An 18,381-nucleotide genomic window follows, 5' to 3' on the forward strand; every position below is an offset into this window, starting at 1 on the left:
ATTACGGTTTGCTTTTCCCATTGGTGCAATAAGGATGAGTTCTTCTGCTTCCTTTTGCATTTGAAAAAAGTTAGGTCAGGCCAGGAGTGTTGCTCAAGCACAGGCAGCTCGGCTGGGCAGAAAGGAAGGTTACAGCAGCGATGAGGAATTGCAAAAGAGGGAAGAAGCGATGTGGAGGGGAGAAGCGCATTTACATATTTTATGAATTAGCAAGGGCTGAGGTGGAGTCCCTATCCTGTGAGATCTGTAATCCAGACTAGGCATCTTCCTATGGGAAACTCCCAAGAAACCACCCCAGCGCCTCAGCTCAACAGCCGTTTTTTCTGCCTGCCCTGTTTGGGCGAGCTGAAACCCCATCTGTATTCAGGACAGAGCAGCAGCGCTTGCTGGATTTCAAGGCTCAGCCCACAGCTGTCTGCAGCAGGATGCGAGCACACCGTGCCCAAGGCTGGGCTCACGAGCTGCCCTGGGTGGCTCTGCACCACGGGCATCGGCACACGCAGAGCAGCTCCTTGCTTCCACTGACAGCCTCTGCCCATCTTCCAGGGGCTGTGACAGACCAGGGACAGGCTGGCATCCAGAGGGTAGATTCCGCTCTGCTTCATGTCAAAATTCCCCTCGTTTCCCCTAGAAAGCAGGCACGCGTGGGGCTATTTTTAACCTCGGTTTATTTTTACAGGCTTTCCAGCAGTGCCTCTCACACGGCTGCGGAGAGAGCTCCCGGTAATTACAGCGCAGCGTCGCTACATCCACTGCAGCAGGGCAGGGCCCTCGCTGCCCAGCCCCAGGTGCTGAAGGGGGGACCCGTCGCAGCGGGCAGTGTGGCACGGTTTCCCCCGTTACCATGGCAATGCCATCAAGGTTCAGATAATGTTTTCCTCCATCCCAATTTCTGCCACTGCTTTGTTTCTCCCACTCGGGCTCCGCTGGACACGCTGGGCAGCAGGGAAGGGGCCAGGCTGCTGGGCTGCTGTCGCCTTGCAAGGAGACTGTGCTTGGGAATAACAGCATCAGGTCCTCTGCCACAACAGGGGCTAGGCTGGAATCAGCAGGCAGACACTAATAAATCCTCTGCTGTCTCTTCTCATTAGACTTAATCACCAGGAAAAACCCAAAAGGCCTGAAACGTTTTCATCAAGCGACAAAGGACAGAATTTCTCTTAAAAAAAAAAAAAAAAAAAAAAAAGAAAGAAATCGTGCGTGTGGAACCCTTGGCAGGGCTTGGACCCCATCCACAGCCCCACTGGCCGAGCCTCATCCTGCAGGGCAGCCCTACTGGGGGCACCCCAGGTGGGTGGGAAGTCCCATGGTGGCATCTCCCTGGGGCAATGGTCCCCTCTCACCCAGGTGCTGCTTCGTGGTGGCCTCCAGCCAGCTTCTCCATGGCAACATTGAGACATTTTTTTGTAGGTGCATCCCCAAGCTGCCTCTGGAAGGATGCCACCTCTCCTGTGACACAGCCCTTGTCAGGGAATATGCCCCCTGCCCACCCCCAAACAGAGAAGGTGGGGAAGCAGCTAATTAGCAGAGACGTGGCTGGTTCCCCTCCTGAGGAAGGAGACGAGCCTTTTCCAGGCACTGCCGGGTGCTGGTGGGGTTTTCTTCTTGCCATCCTTGATTTACAGGAGTGGTGCTTTGGCAGTCGCATGGAGGAGCTGGAAGATCCCGATTAGCTGATGCTGGGACATCGTTCCAGGAAAGGCAATCCATTTATCAAAGTGCTTGCAGCTCCCCGGTCCGAGGCAGGTGAAGTACTAATAAATACTGAGTAAAGCAAGTGAATCAGACTCCAAAGTAGCTTCATAAATAAAAGGCTGTTATATATTAAAAAAAAAAAAACACCATGAGGTGCTGGTGCCAACTTACCTTCCCCAGCAGCAGCTCTGGGTGCTGGTATTTTGCACTCCCATTTCACAGGGACAACCCGCTGGGAGAACTGCTGCTCTTTACCTTGCAAAATCCAAATGGTTGCAGTTTCAAACGGAGATGGAACTGGGCAAAATCCTCCACAGAGTCACATCCAGGCCCGAGGATGTGATCGGGGCTAAGCATGCCAGCTCCACCCGCCCCAGCCGACATCCCCAAGTCCAGGAGCCCATCGCACGCTGTCGGCTGCACAGACACAGGCCAACTGAAGAGTAAGTGCTGCCTGGCAAAGAAACGAGCTGCTAATTTATTGAAACACTCCGCTAAGTAATTGCATTCGGGTCCCTTCAGCCATCCTGGGTTTGCGCCTTCATGCAGGAGAGAGACTTCAAGGGATGGGACATGAAAGGGAGGGAAAAGCAAAGAGATCTTTGAAGCTGGGGCAGCAGAGCACGCAATCAAACAGAGCAAAGCTCCCAGCTCCCACCCCACAGAGATGAAGCCTCACAGCTCCCATGGACAAGCAATTAAGAAACAAATCAGCAGTGTTTGTTTACAGGGGGCTGCGAAACACCTCTCAGCCTGGTGGCCATCAAAGCAGGTTCTGCTCTTTAGGCTGCCTGCTCGCAGCTGGCAGTGCATGGGGACAGCCGCTCCCGGCACGTGGGGTGGGTGGATTTTGGCAGGTCCTCGTGGGATCAGCACGAGGTACAGAGGAACAGGTTGCATTCAGCTCGCTTTGCAGCACGAGGAAGATGCGATGCCTGCCGTGACTCCAAAACCACGAAGGGAGACATATAGTGCCACACGGGGACAATTTTCTGAGCATCTGCACAGCCACCTCCAGCCCCTGCTTTGCCCGGTTCCCCAGGCTGCTTGCACAGCTCCTGGGCTCACACGAAGACGTGGTCACTGCTGTGTGAGTCCTGCGACACAAAGAGGGTCTCAGAGCTCTTCTGACCAAGCTGGCTGGCTTCCCTCCCCCCTCCAAGTGGGTCTCTCCATCCCTCTGTCCCCATCTTCCTCTTGGGCCATCTCCTGGATCAAGGTTGTTGCACAAAGCCGGGGTAATTGCCCTGCCTCGGAGGGCTCCTCTGAAAGTCAGCGCGTTCAAGAAAAGGCAGCTTTGAGGTCCGCTGGTGCCCAGCGTTTGGGGCCATCCTGGTTCCGTGCACAGAGCTTGTATTCACGCTCTGCAAACAACAGGGCATTCAGCGAAAATGAAGAGACAGTAAATTCAGAAGTGATGGGAAAAAAAAGGCATCTTTTCACACAATTCGCCTTGGGGAACTCAACGTCACATGATGTGGGCAAGGGCAGGGACTCGGGGGATCAAACAACGGCTGGGCTGACCCTGGGTATTTCTGTTATTTATCCCATGAAATACACTCAGTACAAATGGGGAGGGACTGCTGAGTAACTGCACATGAGCACCAAAAACCAGTCTGCCTCTTCTGCCTGTAAATCACCACGCCAGAGAAGACTTCCCAAGGGGAGAACATCTATTTGGGGGAAAATGTCCAGGAGCATCCTGGGCACGGGCTGCAGGACTTCTTGCAGCTGCCCCTGAGGCTTCGGGAACCATCTGATGCTACCCTGGACGGGTCAGAAAAAAACCTGTGGCAGTCCCATGGCAGGGATGGCAGCCAGGACTGATGCCTTCAAGCCTTGAAGCTACTCCTAGAAGATTTCCCTCTGCACCAGCCCTGCGAGGGGCTGCAGCTGGTGCCAGGCCTGCAGATGGGACCTCCAGCTTGGTGCCTCCTTCCACCACGGTTCCTGCGTCTACAACAATCAGGTGGTGGATATCAAAAACAGCGCTGGAAGAGGGCTGGAAACACATGAAGGTGTGAACACGTGGTGGTGGTCAGGATAAAACTTGGGCTTTGAAAGACCAGACTTTTTCCCAGTCCTGTCGCATATAAAGGGTTCGAGCTTTTGCTCGAGATGCAATGATTTCTGAGATGCTAAGACATGCTCAGATTTTTAATAGAGTCTGCGAGAGGGACAGAGGCTGGCACTGGGAACTGAGTACAAAACATGCTGTTTCCCTTTTAAACTGCAGAGGGACAGCAAGGCGGAAGGTTTAGATCAGAGACAGCCCTGCAAGAGCTCGGGTAGTAAAATGTCACCTGCAGAAAATCGTATACCTGAAACTCCCAAATACCTCCAATTATTCCTGTTAATATTCATGGTATGTTCACACCTCCACCGGGTGCCAGAGCTGCAGGGCCTGGGTCCTGGGCAGGACGGGGACGCTGCTTTCCGAGTGGCACCGAGCTGGGAAAGCTGCGGCGAGGGGAGGTCATGTAAACCAACTCCGAGTCACTGCAGGTTTCTTCTTTTTAAAGCTGGTCAGATAAATGTTTTGAGAAGACATATTAAAGCCGTGGCTGCTTTCTCCAGGGAACTATCAGGCTGATTTTATTTGGCCAGAGCACGGTAACAGGGTCAGGCTGTCAGTTTCTATTAAGATTTGGATGTGCGTCACTGAATGGGAAGTGCTTGGCTATATTGCTCCTCATTAGATTGCTTTATGATAAATCTAATCATTAACTTACTACACTTGGCCGATCTGAAGGTTACACGCCTGGCTCTGCAGCACCCCGGCAGGATGCTCACCGACACCAGCCCCATGGGGCCGAGCAAACCCCCTGGAGGACACGGCGCTGTCCTGACCACTTCCTTACCCCACTGGGCTGCAGCCACCCCGCACACATGCCTGGGATGCTTTTGGGTGCTCGTGCCCCTCACTTTGGCTATTTGGGCCCCTTGGACCAAGCCGGGAGGCTGTCAGAAGGATGGTGCCAGTGTCACACGGCGAAGGCAGGGCCTGTGTCATGCCTGATGCCGCTGCAGGACGGGAGATTTGCTCGGACTGTGTTGGTTTGGCCAGCACAGGGCCCCTGCAGCAGCCCTGGATGCTGGGCTTCATCCACTCTTGCCTGGTCCAAACGCATCTGTCTTGCATCCCATTGGCAATCAGGGCTTAGCACAAGTGCTTCCCATCTTCATTTGTTTTTATGATCTCATGAATTTATCAAAGGCAATTAAGCCGCCCCCAGTTGAGGCACCGCAGACGAGCCGCTGGAGCCCTCCTGCTCTCCCAGAGCAGCTTCTCCAGCACGGGGAGGGTTCTCCTGCTCAGGGCTTGGCACCACCAGCCCAGGCAGACCTTCTGCCTGCAAACCCAGCAGCGGCTCGGCCACGAGCTGTCAGGTCTGTGCCATGTCTCGACCACCATCCAAACATCTTGGGGGCACCCAGGGGCGCATCCGAGCAGAGAAGGCACCGGTGGGGAGCTGCAGGCTCTCCTGGGGTGCCGCGGTGGTTTCCCCACGCCCGGGGCTCTCCCTTTCAGGGCTAATTACAGTCAGGGGGAACAACCTCTGTCTTTGTTTGCAGGTGAGGCCGGGCACCGCAGCGGGCGCACCCGAACAGGGCAGGTTTGGGGCGCGTTATCTCGCCCGAAACCACACACGGAGCTCCCGCCGCAGACAGGAGCAGCCTCCCCGCTCCGGCTGGGCTGCTCCCTCCCAGGCTACAAAGGGGCTGCTAACGCAGTTCAAAGTTCTCCCCGGTACAAAAACCGGTCTTTGAGCGTGATTTGCTTCAGCTCGAAAGCAGCTGAAGCTAATTACACAGCAAGGAACTATCACGCTTTAATTTTACTTAGCTCCCCTCAGCCAGGCTGCCGTGAAACGCGGCGGTGTTTGCCAATTCCCTTGCCACCACTGCACGGGCACTTCCAGAGGTGGCACTGCTCGGTGTGGTCCTGGATTAATGCTGCCGTCTGGCCCCCGTTTGCACCCCTGCAGCCCACACAAGGGGCAGGGCTGACCCAAAGGCCACCACAGGGCGCCTCAAAGCCAGGCGGATGGGAAATCCCAGCCTTGCTCGCAGCGTGGGCAGCAGAAGCCGAGCTATCAGCACAGCTGAAGCGTGCTCAGAGCCTCAGCAGCCTGCAGCCCCCGGTCCCAGGCCCGTGCTGGCTGCCTCCATCCCCAGGCATCACACGGAGGAGCAGGCTGCATTGCCATCTAATGGGGTGTGCTGGGAAAGCCCCGTGCGCCTGGCTGGAAACCAGCACCATGGGCAGGCTGGAGGCTTTGCAAGAGGTGGAGACGCTTACCCAGTCGCGCTGCACCGGCGGCCGAGATCTTTGTTTAGTCGTTCCTGGTCAGGACGTCCCCTGCACATAAAACAGTGCAGGAGGCACAAAGCAGAGAGGACGGGGAGGAGGTGAGCGGGTTATTGTGTGCTCAGAGCTGTGCCAGGGCACACCGGCGCGAGGCAACCCCTTGTGACCCAGCAGTATCGCAACCCAGATCTGAGCAGGCAGGAAAAAGCTTTATTGGGTATCAAAGTCGTTTTCCCCTCGCTGCCTCCATGGCTCGTAAACGCTCCTGCCAGCAGAGCATGTTTAACATTAAGCTCTTGGAGGGAGCGGATGCGTTGTCCAGCTCCACGAGCCTCCTTGCCAAAGCACTGCGTGCACGCAGGCACCGCGGGGAAGCCACCCCGCAGGGACCCGGCGTGGGTGCAAGGGCACAGCCAGGAGGGGATGGCATGGATGTGCCCGGAGAGCAGGGAAACAGCCGGGCAGAGCTGGAAGGTTTTGCAGGAGCAGCCCCAGACCCACCAGCCTGAGCGCATCGGGGCTGGAGCGAAGAGGAAGCTGTGTCACACCTCGGCCACGGTCCTACCATACACCACACAGGCCCCAAGCCCAAAATGTGGCTACCGTGGGCTCCAGCTGTACACCTCGCTCCCACCCTGTCCTACCACGGGAAAGGCAGACCGCCTCAGCCAACACCCCAAAAAATGCCCTAATAGGTGTAGATAATCTGCAGGGATCTCTTCTCTCCCGGTTCCCAGCAATGACCCCGGCAGCAGGCAGCTCCTCCTGAACAGAAGATGAAAAAGACATCTACATATCAGCGTTAATCCTCAAAAGGAAAACAGACGGGTGGAAGAGCTACTGCTCCGAGTGTTGCAATGGGGACCGGGGCTGCTCTGGGGTGAGGAAACGTGGGCCACCTCTGCAGCAGCCAGGGCTCGCGGGAAGCCAAAGCCGGGACTGATTTCACACTCATGTCTTGGGCACTGAGGAGAACCGGACTCTGAGCTTCACCCGCATCCAACAGAGAGAAAAGCAGCAAGGGGGGTGTCAAGTGCCTCCTTCCTTCCTTCTGCAGATGCTCAGGGCTCAGAAACCAGAAGTTGCGAGGACAAAAAGCAGCCCTGGCTCCCAAGATACCCATGGGTGATGGCAGTGCCCAGCACATGGGCACAGCCATGCCAGGGCTGGACGGGTCATGCCTGCTTTTATCTTAGCAGTTGTTTGTTCATTATTATTTATTTTTTTTTTGCAAGATCCAATTCCCTTTCTGCAACAGAAACTCTGTGGTGAATTTTAAATGCAAGAATTCGATTCCCAAAAAGGAAATAAACTTCCCCACTAAATAGTGATCCCCATTTGGACTGGTTCCTCTCCTAAGCAACAAGAGGAACCAGAAAACAGCAAACCTGTAAACGAGTGGCTCAATAAATCCCGCTTGTATCTGATTTTTGAAGCGCAGAGTGGCATCGCTGTGCTATTCTGGCACCGTAACGCAGCGCGGCCCTGCTCCCCGGAGAGCTGGCACCCCACTTTCTGCCAGGGCTGCACGAGGGCTGAAAGGAGGGTGCCTGCAGCGGTGAGATAAGGAACACTGAGAAACCAAAACCTGAGCTCTGCCCCAGCTTTCAGCCCGCAGCTGGCAGGAACAGTGCCCCAGCAACGCGTCCCGGCCGTGCACCCGCCTTGCTCCTCCTCAGACCTCTGCTCAGTGCCCTCATTGAGCTCCCCCCGTGCAGCTCCGCTGTCTGGGACCGTGTCTCCAGGCCATGCGGATCCGCGAGCAGGTGGAGGAATGAGGCGTGGTGTCTGCCTCTCCCAGGGGGAACCGCAGCGGGTGCCACGGGTTGGGAAGCCCAGGCATCTTTGAAGACGCCGGGCACCCACCGGGCTAATTGAGACAAAGTTTTCTCAAGCACTCGAGGTCTGGGTATCACTTGTACCTGGAGCTGTTGTAGGGGAGGGTGGAGAACACCAGCAAGCAGGAATCAAACAGTCGGGAGTGGTCCCATCAGATAGAAGCCGCTAGGCTGGGCTCCAGCAGCTGCAGAGGAATTACACAGCACCGGCAGGCAACACTTCTGTTTTGATCTCGCTGTGAATATGTATTTGGCAAATAAAACTTAAAGCTGGGAACTGAAGCAGAGCTGGCAGGTTTCATGCCATCCCGCCGCCTGCAGTGCTCCCCCGATGACGCTATCTGATCAGCAGCTATGTGAAGAATGCTGCCCTCTTATCAGGGTTAAAAGGGTCAGATCAAATTAAGTGCGTCTCACCGAATGACTGCGAGGGGAAATAGTTTCCCTTTCTCAGAAAAGCTCTCTAGTACGGCGCCTGAGCTCCTCTCTCCAGCACGATAGGTATCTCTAACCCATGACACCAAAACTGGAGCACAGAGCTCTCCTGGGTGGCCACGGCCCGAGAAAGTTTGCTCATCACTGCAGGAGGAAGGCACGGTGCCTGCTCCCCACGGGACAAGCTGGGGCTGCAGAGCTAAACCCGATCCCATCTTTCAGGCAGGGTTTAATAAAACCACTCGCTTCACAGGTGGACAAGCTGAGAAGGGCTGCAGGAAGCAACAGCATCAGAAGGGCTCAGATTTGGGAGCTCCCGGGGCCACGCACCCTCAAGAAGCTCACTCAAGATGATGTACAAGTCAACAGACAGCCCCTTTTATCAATCTTTAGGCCTCATTTTCCTCCAAGGCCTCCTTTAACATAGACGGCTTTTTGAGGCTCTTCAGAAATGCTTGCACTAGGCCTGAGCACACAGGTTTCTGGGGAGCAGCCTGTCCAGCGACGGGGTGCTCTCCCACCTCTCCTTTGCTCCAGTTGCTTCCATTAACTTCTGCACAAATGATTCATTTTGCCCAGTCTTTTGTAAACAGCATTCAAAGCCAGCTGGAATTTGTTGTGCATCTAAATTACACTTGCTCAGCAAGCTCTTCAACAGAAGGGATTCATTTCAGTTTCTGTCTGTGGTGGGGGCACAGCACCGCGCGTCTTCAGTTCTATTTCAGCAGCGACTCCTTCCCTTCACAGAACTCAAGCCGCGTGGTTAACATCCAAACCTCACTGCGATTAAAACATGAAAGCTACACCTTGGAGGAGGAAGGGGAAGGAGGAGGAACTCACTGGATCTCTAATTGTAGCTCTGGGCCAAATGTCACTGCTGAAGAATACACCGTGGGTAGGGGCAGGTGAGGAATCAATAGGTCAGGCTGAGGTCCGGAGCGCACGCAGGTCCCTTCAGCGCAGAGGCTGACCTTGTCGCAGCCAGGGCAGCTCCGTCTGTCCCCAGCTGACAAGGAAGCTATTAATGGACGTGTTGGGAAAGCACCAGCACTCCGCAGCCAACCACAGCAACAGCCAGAGGGGGGTGGTTAAGAGAGCAAATCTGAAATGCGGTAAGCCAAGCTGTTGGAGTGGGACAGGTGTTGGCACGAAATCGCCGGTTCCCCAGGCTGAGAGGCAGCATCACCACCTCGTCCAAGGCTGCAGGGTGTCGAGCCTTTGTTTTGGTGGCAGGACCTGTTCTCACCTCTCTTCTCTCTCTTTCTTTCCACCCCTCTTGTGCAAGCGGATGGCGAACCCAAGGGGAGTCAGTCGTGGGACTGCAGGATGGTCCTGGACGTTAGGAAAAGCAGCAGCTCTGCCCATAGAAAGGAGCAGATGGTTATAAACGAAGAATCAGCACCATCTCTACTGAATCTGCCTTCTTAAAGCAGGCAGAATCAAGCATGGGACGTGACAGGCAAGAGGCAAACTTCCCTGTGCATGGATAGAGGCAATGGGAACTCAGGATAACAGCACAGACTGCATTACCGCATATGCACCTACGCAGGAGTGTGAAGAGGACTTGAGCCATTTTATCTTTTCCATTTTAATACAGAACCGGAGATAGAATTATTTAACTGGCATAGAATAGTCTTCAAAAGCCCAAAACTTTACAGCTGGTTTGCTAAAAGATTTTTTTTTCCCCTGAGGTGTTGGAGTGGGAAGGAGGGAAGAGAAACACGCAGCTAACACTCCTTCCCACAGCAAGGGAAGAGAAAGTTATTTCCTTCACAGGTTTAGTTTATAAACAGTTTTACTTTTAAAGAAGAGTTAAAACCTGGATTAAAAACCATGCCCAACACGCATTTGGTCATGCCACACGCTGCTTGCCATACGAGCCAACACTGGAATTAAACTCCTTTGCACCACACTGTGCCCCGCCACGGCAAGGTTAAACACGGCAGCTGTGCCAGCACTCCACACACAGCACAAAACGCCTCTCTCAGAGATCTGACACAGGGTTGCGTGCACACTGCCAAGTGAATTACAACACCTGGAAAACAGAGCAATGCTGGGATGGAGGACACCTGTAAAAACAAAGCCGGACTACTCCAAAGGGAACCCAAGGCCCCAGCAGATGTTCTTTTCATCTCCACGCTTGTTACTGACTGCTGTGGGGTGGTGCTCTGAAAAGGTAAGGAGAAGCTAACACACTGCTTGCTCGGGGTCTCATTCCACAGGAGCAGGCACTGGTGGCTCACGCTGGCAGGTCCTCAGGCACGAGGCCACTACGCCTTCCTGGGAGAGGTGTGGATTAAGGAAGCACAGGGCCTTGCTGGAGCACACATAGGTCCACCGTCCTGCTAACCAGCCTCTAAAAGATGAAAATGCACAGACTCAGGTGAGGCAGATTTCATTTCAGCCAGATCCACTTGCCCAAGTGTGCCAAGGCACCTAGGCACAACCCCTTGCAAGCTCCCTTGGGAGACTCAGGAGGTAGCAAACAAGCGCACAACTCAGTGGTGGCAGGACAATGCCGAGCAGCTCCTTCTGCTGACCAGGTCCCAAGAATAGAAAACCTCGGAGGACTGAGGACACCAGGGGTCTGCTGCATTTCACACAAGCCCGAGGCATAGCCACTGCTCTGACATCCTAATACTTGCTTCTTTCTGTGAATGCACCAGCTGCATTAGCACAGGGTGGCACAGCAGTCAGCCCTTTTGCAACTGGCACTGTGACCAAAGCCACAGAACATGGAAGCAGAGCTAAGAGATCAGTGAGAAGAGCCACATTTCTATCCCACTGTTCATTTATTTCAGTATCTAACTGGGCCCCCAAGGCCCTTATTAAAGGAGTCTCTTCACACTAGTTTTGATGGAGGAAGGGGCATGGGCTAGACTTGGTTGCTTATTTCAAAGGCATTGCCCTGAGAACTGGAATGCCTGGCAGCACTTTTATTCAATGACTAAAGTACTTAGCCCCTTGCTGGAAATGCAGAATTACTGCAGACTAAATCTGGACAGCAATGCTTGAACCAATGCCAAGGTGCCTCATTTGTGTGACTAACTAATACCAAATGAATCATTTCTTTAAAAAGAACCAACTTGGATTTTCAGGGACTTACAAAAATAATAATTACTTTTGTCTTTTATACCCAACAAACAGTTTGATCTACGGTTTCCGTCCAAAGGAAGAAGTTATGAGTACAACTGCTGGCAATTTCAATTTTGTTTTACTTTTAAACAGATATTTTGTTGTTCAAACTGAGAACGCTTATTTCCTTCTCTCAAACTCCTCTTTATGCTTGCTTGTTTTAATGCTGATGTCCAGTAAGGAGCTTTCAGAACACGACGTTAGTGTTATTTTTTCAAGCAGGTGCACCCTTCTAATGAAACTAATAAAACACCATGCGTGACAGAGCAACAAATTAACTTTGTGAGAACCAGGAGGATACAGGTTTAATTCGTCTTGATTCAGCAAAACAACAATAAGCCTGTATAACAACATGCCACAGTCTTGATGAAGAAAAAGTTCAGCATTGATCTTAAGTCTGCCCCCTGTAATACCAGATCACCTTTCTATTACACACGGACTATTAAACATTCAAAGACAACGCATCCCAAATTCATCAGGGAAGAACAAACCAGGATAAAATGATTTGCCTTCTGGGAGTCTATTCTCTCATGCTGTGGCTGGAAGATGATTTACCCAGCATTTTCTTTGTCCTACACAGAATTAATGCAGAGCAGGCACACTGAACTCAGCTTCTTCTTCATTCAAGTTCTGTGGTTGATCACTGTTAGGGCTCCCAAGTGAGGCAGATTTCATTTCAGCCAGATCCACTTGTCACCAACATCAGCGTTGTAGCCTTTACTAAAATAGCGACCGGGAAGCTAGAGAAAGCAGAAAGTTTAGTCAGAAACATTTTTCTTTTGGTTGTTTATAGAGAATCTAAAAATTTAAGCAAGGTGACTTACGTTACCTGCAAAAGCACAACCTATCATCTGCAATACTTTGCAAAATGAAGATAGCACTTGTAGAAAAATTCATGCCTTTAGAAAAAAAATAGAGCTGTACAGCTGGTAAGGGGGGGGCCCACAAAAACACGATATTAATGGTATATATATACACATATAAACTAGGCCAATATCCCACCAACAGAACAGCATGGCTCCATCTGGATTCATCCAGTTCTTCCCCTGTCTGCTGATCCCCATTTTAGTAAGAGATGACCCTTCTAATCAGTGTGCAGTAGAGGAATGGAATTAGCCAGAAGAATCTCATGCCAAAATAGGCACACATTATTAAATACATGAAGTTTCATGCATGAAATACTGAGTTAATTACTACATTAAATTAAACCATTCAAATGAAATTGCATATTTAGCCTTCAAGAGCTGAACTTAACTTCATTAAAGCAGAAAGCAATATCTGCCTGTCTTCATAAGCAAAGCCAGAAACCACTACTTGATGGAAAAACTGAAGTTTCTCAGATCCCCTACCCCAAATTTCACAGGTACCGTGGGAGCTAAGCAACAACCTTCACTTGCAGCCTCTGAGCATCACTAACCTTTCAGGCTGTAGCTCTTCTGCACTGACCCCTCACGTTTCTGGCAGCTGACCTCTGCCTAAGCAGCTCACAGGTTAACCTGATGGACTTTTCTGTACCAGTGGCTCCCAAAATAGGGCTCAGGGAGATGCTGTGCTGGCTGCACAACATCACTTAGCTGCTCTGCTCTTAACAGCGTGTTACCCAGCGCTATACACAAGATTGCCCCAGGCTGGGGACCCTCCGAGGCAGCCTTTCTGTCGGACAGCACGTCAGGAGTAATGGCTGGATTCACTGGTCTCAGGAGACACGGGAAACAGCTTGAGCCCAGCAAACCAAGAAATGTGCTGTGGAGGGAAAGGCTGGATGGACTGGAGCACTGGCAGAGGGACATCACATAGAACAGGAAAGCTGGAGGAGCTTTAAAGATCCGAGGAGAGAGGCTGTTGAAGCAGCAGCCATTTTAAGGGATTACTGAAGCAGCATGTGGGACTGCAAGAGAGAGCCTGCCAGTACAGCAAAAATAGCCAACCCTCCTTAGGCAGCGTACGTGCTCTCTGCAGGCTGGGAGAGCGCAGGCTGCATCACCAGGTCAGCAAAAGCACGCGCACGTGATGGAAGGCTGCACAAGCGTGCCAGCAACGCTGTCATCAAAATCGTCTCTTACCAACTTGCACTGCAAAAACACCACAAATTTTTTTAGTGCACTTGCTGCCTGAATAAATATAAAGCAGGCTCTGTACCCGTTAGATAACTAAGCCACAGGATACAAAGCCTCCCAGCAACAGGATCGATACGTAAAGTAGCTGTGTTGGCAAATTACTCTTAACTGAGTGATCCTAGAGAGGAAAGTGATGCATTTCAGCATTTACATCTCAGGTGTTAAAGCAGTCCTCTTTAGAAAGTACTGACCATGAACTAAAGTGCCACAAATGTTTGGGTCCTAGCTCCGGAACCTCCCTTCCTATCTTTAGGAATGAGAAAGCCAAAGAGACAACTTCCAGCATCAACACAGCGCTGGAATCAAAGAGCAAACCACTGTGAAAAGGCAAATACATTTTGCAAGAAAGTCTGGAGCAAGCAAAGAAGTTACAATGAAGCCTTTCCTTTAAAAAAAAAAAAAAAAAATATCCTATCAGCTGGCAATTTTTACAAATAATTAAGCAAAAAACATTTGCTCAACTCCACTCAAACTCTGGTTTCACACAGAACCTCGATGTGTCCCAGTGACTTCTCCTTTCAAAACAGCCTGTGAAAGTATCTTGTTTGAGAGAACTGCCCCTGTGGAGAGAAGCAAGACCAAGTCTGGACGAAATCTATCACCATGCCACAAAAAAAGCTATTTCATCCAGGAAGAAGCCTGATGTTTTGAAGTAAGAGGGGGTATTTTTTTTTATTATTTTCTTTTTGTATTTGAAGGTCAGTAGATAAGACATTTCTTTCCATAAAGCATCAAGCTAACAGGAGACTTCTGCCTCCTTCATGAGACATCCACCACCCCACCCTGTCGCAAGCTATTAAAGTCATTCTTGATCAGTGTTTCCAGGGCTTTTCATTTAAAGTTTGTCTTTAATGCTTTGTCTAAACATCAGAAGAAACCATGCTGTCCTGTTAAGAGTTACTCCTGCTGAGCAACGAGGAGATGTGAGATGGAAATAAATGATTACTGTCCCTGCCCTACAAATTTGCAGTGGTGAGCTAGGGAGGACATCAGACCTGCTGTGACCAGCCTGTATCTATTAATTCTAGCACGAAAACAGCTCTCTCTGGTCCTCTCTGGGCAGCACATAATTGGCCCTTTGATACTTCAAGAGATTCCCAGATAACAAGATTATTAAAGCAACAGGAGCTCGCTGGGAAAATACAGGAGTTTACAGTTTCGTTTCTGGGGAATTCTACCCTCTTAAAAGGGCACAGTATCAGTCCCAGCAGATTTCAGATTCATTGTCCAAAACAAATTCCCCATGTGCCTTTGGTTAAAGACATGCAATACATCAAAGCGATTTCTTAAGTATTTATGCATCCTCCATCGTTCACAGTGGGCCTTGGCAAAAGCAATCAAGTTTCGGGATATATTGCTGGTGAGCTTTCCAAACAGCCGGGAAACGGCACATAAACAAATCCTGTTTTTACCTAGCAGGCAGAATCATCTGAGTTTATATTCTGCACACTGTTAAGAGTCAGGTGAGAGTAACAGGAATGACTTCCTGAGAAAGGGCCCTTCAAAGCTCACATTCGGCAGAGCTGTCTGTAGTAAAAAAATACTTTTATTTATTTATTTATGGCCCACCTTCTGCCAGAAGGAGTGCCTGCTCAGCTGCACGAGGAGCCTGCATTGACACAGCCGAACAAAAAGCACTGCGATGATGTTGGTGATGTTGAATGGACCGAACAGCTTGATGCCAACAGAGAGGAGAGGTCCCACATCTCATCTCTCATCCAAACGTGCTCTGCAGCTTGCTGGATTGTCCCACGAGCCCAGCCACCTCCCTCGCCCAGCGAGAAGCAACCCGCTCCTTTTGGCTGGGTGATTTTTGTCTTCCTGACAAGCAGACTGCACCGAGGCTGCTGCCCAAAGAGGTGACCTGTCCAGCCCAGAAGAGAGAGAGGACTCAGCTCTACTTAACTTGTCAGTAGCTGGGAGAACACAGGGGGACCGAATATTCACTGCCTCTTCCAGCACAAGATACACGTGCCAAGTGAAGCCAATGGCTTGAAAACCCCCTTGCTGAAGGATACTGCTGACACTAAAAACTGAGACGCAGTCTCAGTGGGAGGTCAGGCAAATGCTTGGACAAGACTTGCATTTTCCAGGAGACTTCTGCATTTAGAGTAAGTTTCCCAGTTGGAACTGGGATGAAAATCAGCAAGACCATGTCACCTGCAAGTGGCTGGCACATTCACAGGCCCATTCCATGCTCTTCACCTTCAGATCAAACTAGAGTAGGGTCGAAGAAAAGGTACAACTTAATGGTCATGTTAATAAGCGTGTGTTATTATGCATTGTTATTAACAACACATTTCCATGGGCAAGCAGGAGTAACAGCATATGGGGTCAGATAAATCCCTTCAAACCCTTTACTGGCATCGGTCTGTGCAGACCTACGGAGCACACCGACAGGTTTGCCCAACACCACGTGTCACAGAAAGCAGTTGACTATTACAAAGCTGAAGCACCTTTCCCATGAGAAGTCAGAAAAGCCTTGCTGCTATCACTGCAGCAATCTAGACACAGGCTTTGCAACACAGAACTGGGTCTCTGCCCTCAGGAGCTCACAGCTCAAGCAGCACTGGTCAAGCGAGCAGCAGCACAGATCCCTCCAGACAGCCACAACAGCTCCCATGCCTCCCTGCAGCAGGAGGCAAATGCAGGCTCCTGCAGGGTCACTGTTGAATAATGGATTTTTCCACTCCATGGAAGCAGATGAGACTGAGAATCGAGCCTTGGTCTGCTGCGTTGCACCATGCAGAACTCAGAGCTGGCAGCGAGGATTAACTCGAGAAGCACGCTATAAAATCCGCCACGTGAAGAATGAAACTAATGAAATAAGTTTTACCCAGCAAAGGTAGGAGCTGGCTCAGAGGAATGGAACTGCTCAACTTTAAAAGAACATCAGTAAGACAACGAAAACAAGATCATCTCATCAGTTAAATTAAGAACTCTGCCACAGAAGTGTCTGTCAAAACTATAAACATGATGGAAAGCCCTATAAAGCGGTATATGCTGCAGAGTAGCAACAAACAGCTTTAGCCAGCTGTTTGCTATACACTGTGGCTGCATTTCATAGCTCCTCAAAATAATTTCAAACCAGACATGTACAGGTAGAGCTCTGGAGAGCTTTAACAGCCTGGAAAGGTCTACATCCATCAGCTCAGAGTATGTCTTCTTTTTCAATATTCCAGGAGAAAGGGAAAAAAAAATACCATTCTTTTTCCTTCTGTTCTTCATGCTGCTTTCTACTAATGGCTGGGCTTCGCAGCTAAAATAGATCTATAAATAGCATGTTTTGAGCAGCACTGATCAAACAGCACTTAAAAACAGAGTCATTAAGCTGCGAAGCATACACTCATTCATCAATATCCAAGCCTTTTCATTTAGCGACTGTTTATAATAAGCACAATAATAGCACCTGCCATCATCGCTGCTGGTGAAGACTCCTGCTTTTTCCAGTAGGAATCCTGATTTCCAGAAGGTTATTGCCAGGGACTGTCACACAGCTGAAGTTAAGAGAATTTAAGAACCTATGAATTCATATACGGTGATGCACTTTGGAAATGTTTTGTTTCCATGTCCCAGAGCAAAAGACAAAAAAGGGATGAGGATAATAAGCCCCTGAACACACATTAAAGGTGTAGTTTGAATTCCAGAGGACTGGCAGAGATAAGTGATTATTTACAGCTTAACTCCTGACATTCTTTTCTTGGACAAAATTCTTAATTATGAATTAACTACTAGCATTCACTATAGCTCAAGTAACACAGCACTCAAAAGCTTTACTGAACTGAGGTTCAGTTTACTTTACTGAACTGAGGCTAAAACAACTACTTTTTACTGAAATTGTTCAATGAGTGTTGTCCTACCATTCCTGCATTCCACACACACAAAAAAAATGTAAAACAAACAAAACAACCAGAGTAGTCTGGTTGAGAAATAGAAATCTTTTGGAAAATAAGTGTCCGTAAGGAGAACACAGCTTATTTCTTTAAAGCTGAAGTATTTTTATTTTAAGCCAAATCGCTGAGTATCAGCAGGAATCTGATCTGTAGAAAGGAATCTGTGATTTGTAATTTGAACAACTACAAACACCATAAACAATCTAATGCATATCTCCAGCTTTGCTTTTGCAAGACAGCCAAGAATAAATAAGCAACACGGTATGGCTAAATATTTTGTTGCAGCTTTTTTCCACAGTGTCAACTTGCTATAGCAACTATTCGCCACCCTGGCAGAATAAAGTCTACTTTGCTTTTTCTTCGGGAAGAACATGTTAGAAACACTGAATATCCACTACAGACTGCAGACCAACCACAGGAAAAAGCCAAGTGCCCATATCCAAGTCGGGCAGTGTTATGTTAACTGCAGATTCACCCTTACTGGACAGATAAAAATCAAAGACTTCTTCCAACAGCACTCCCTGTAGCACTCTAGCTGGAGTTAGATGATCCTTAAAGTCCCCTTCCAACCCAAACCATCCTTCGTTGCCCAACGTAACAGCAGCTCTTAGAAATGCTGGTTCTACATTAAAAAGCTCTGAAGTGCTTCTCAGCATAGAAATGCTATCAGGAAAAAAGGATGTTCACACACAATGCTGTCCCAACCAATATGCCAGCACACCTGCACAGTACAACATCTCAAATTCACACTACTTCACAGTTTAAGACCCCTGGAGATGTTACCCTGAGGAGCAATGCAGGGATAGGAACGAGAGTGAGTAAAGTACCCTTACATCTGTGCCAAAACTGTTTCCTGATCTAGAGGCACAATCTTCAATATAAGGTACGGAGATGAAACTGTCCTCTGAAGGGTTTTTGTTTTTTAAAAAGAAGTTTCCTAGGAGATGCAGAAGAGT

The 18,381-nt window shown here is 50.0% G+C and overlaps 1 protein-coding gene across 1 annotated transcript in view; it reads right to left on the reverse strand.

The window, feature by feature from the left end:
* Window positions 1-11,610: 11,610 nt before the first annotated feature.
* The window catches only part of NDUFA10 (NADH:ubiquinone oxidoreductase subunit A10), a 38,473-nt gene continuing 31,702 nt past the window's right edge, over window positions 11,611-18,381 (reverse strand). The window contains exon 10 of the mRNA XM_082763925.1: window positions 11,611-12,155. Coding sequence (XP_082620051.1) covers window positions 12,087-12,155 — 69 coding nt within the window. The 3' untranslated portion in view covers window positions 11,611-12,086. The remainder of the gene's footprint in view (window positions 12,156-18,381) is intronic.

The sequence above is a fragment of the Aythya marila genome (assembly GCF_965140915.1).
Source record: "Aythya marila genome assembly, chromosome: 6".
NCBI lineage: Eukaryota > Metazoa > Chordata > Aves > Anseriformes > Anatidae > Aythya > Aythya marila.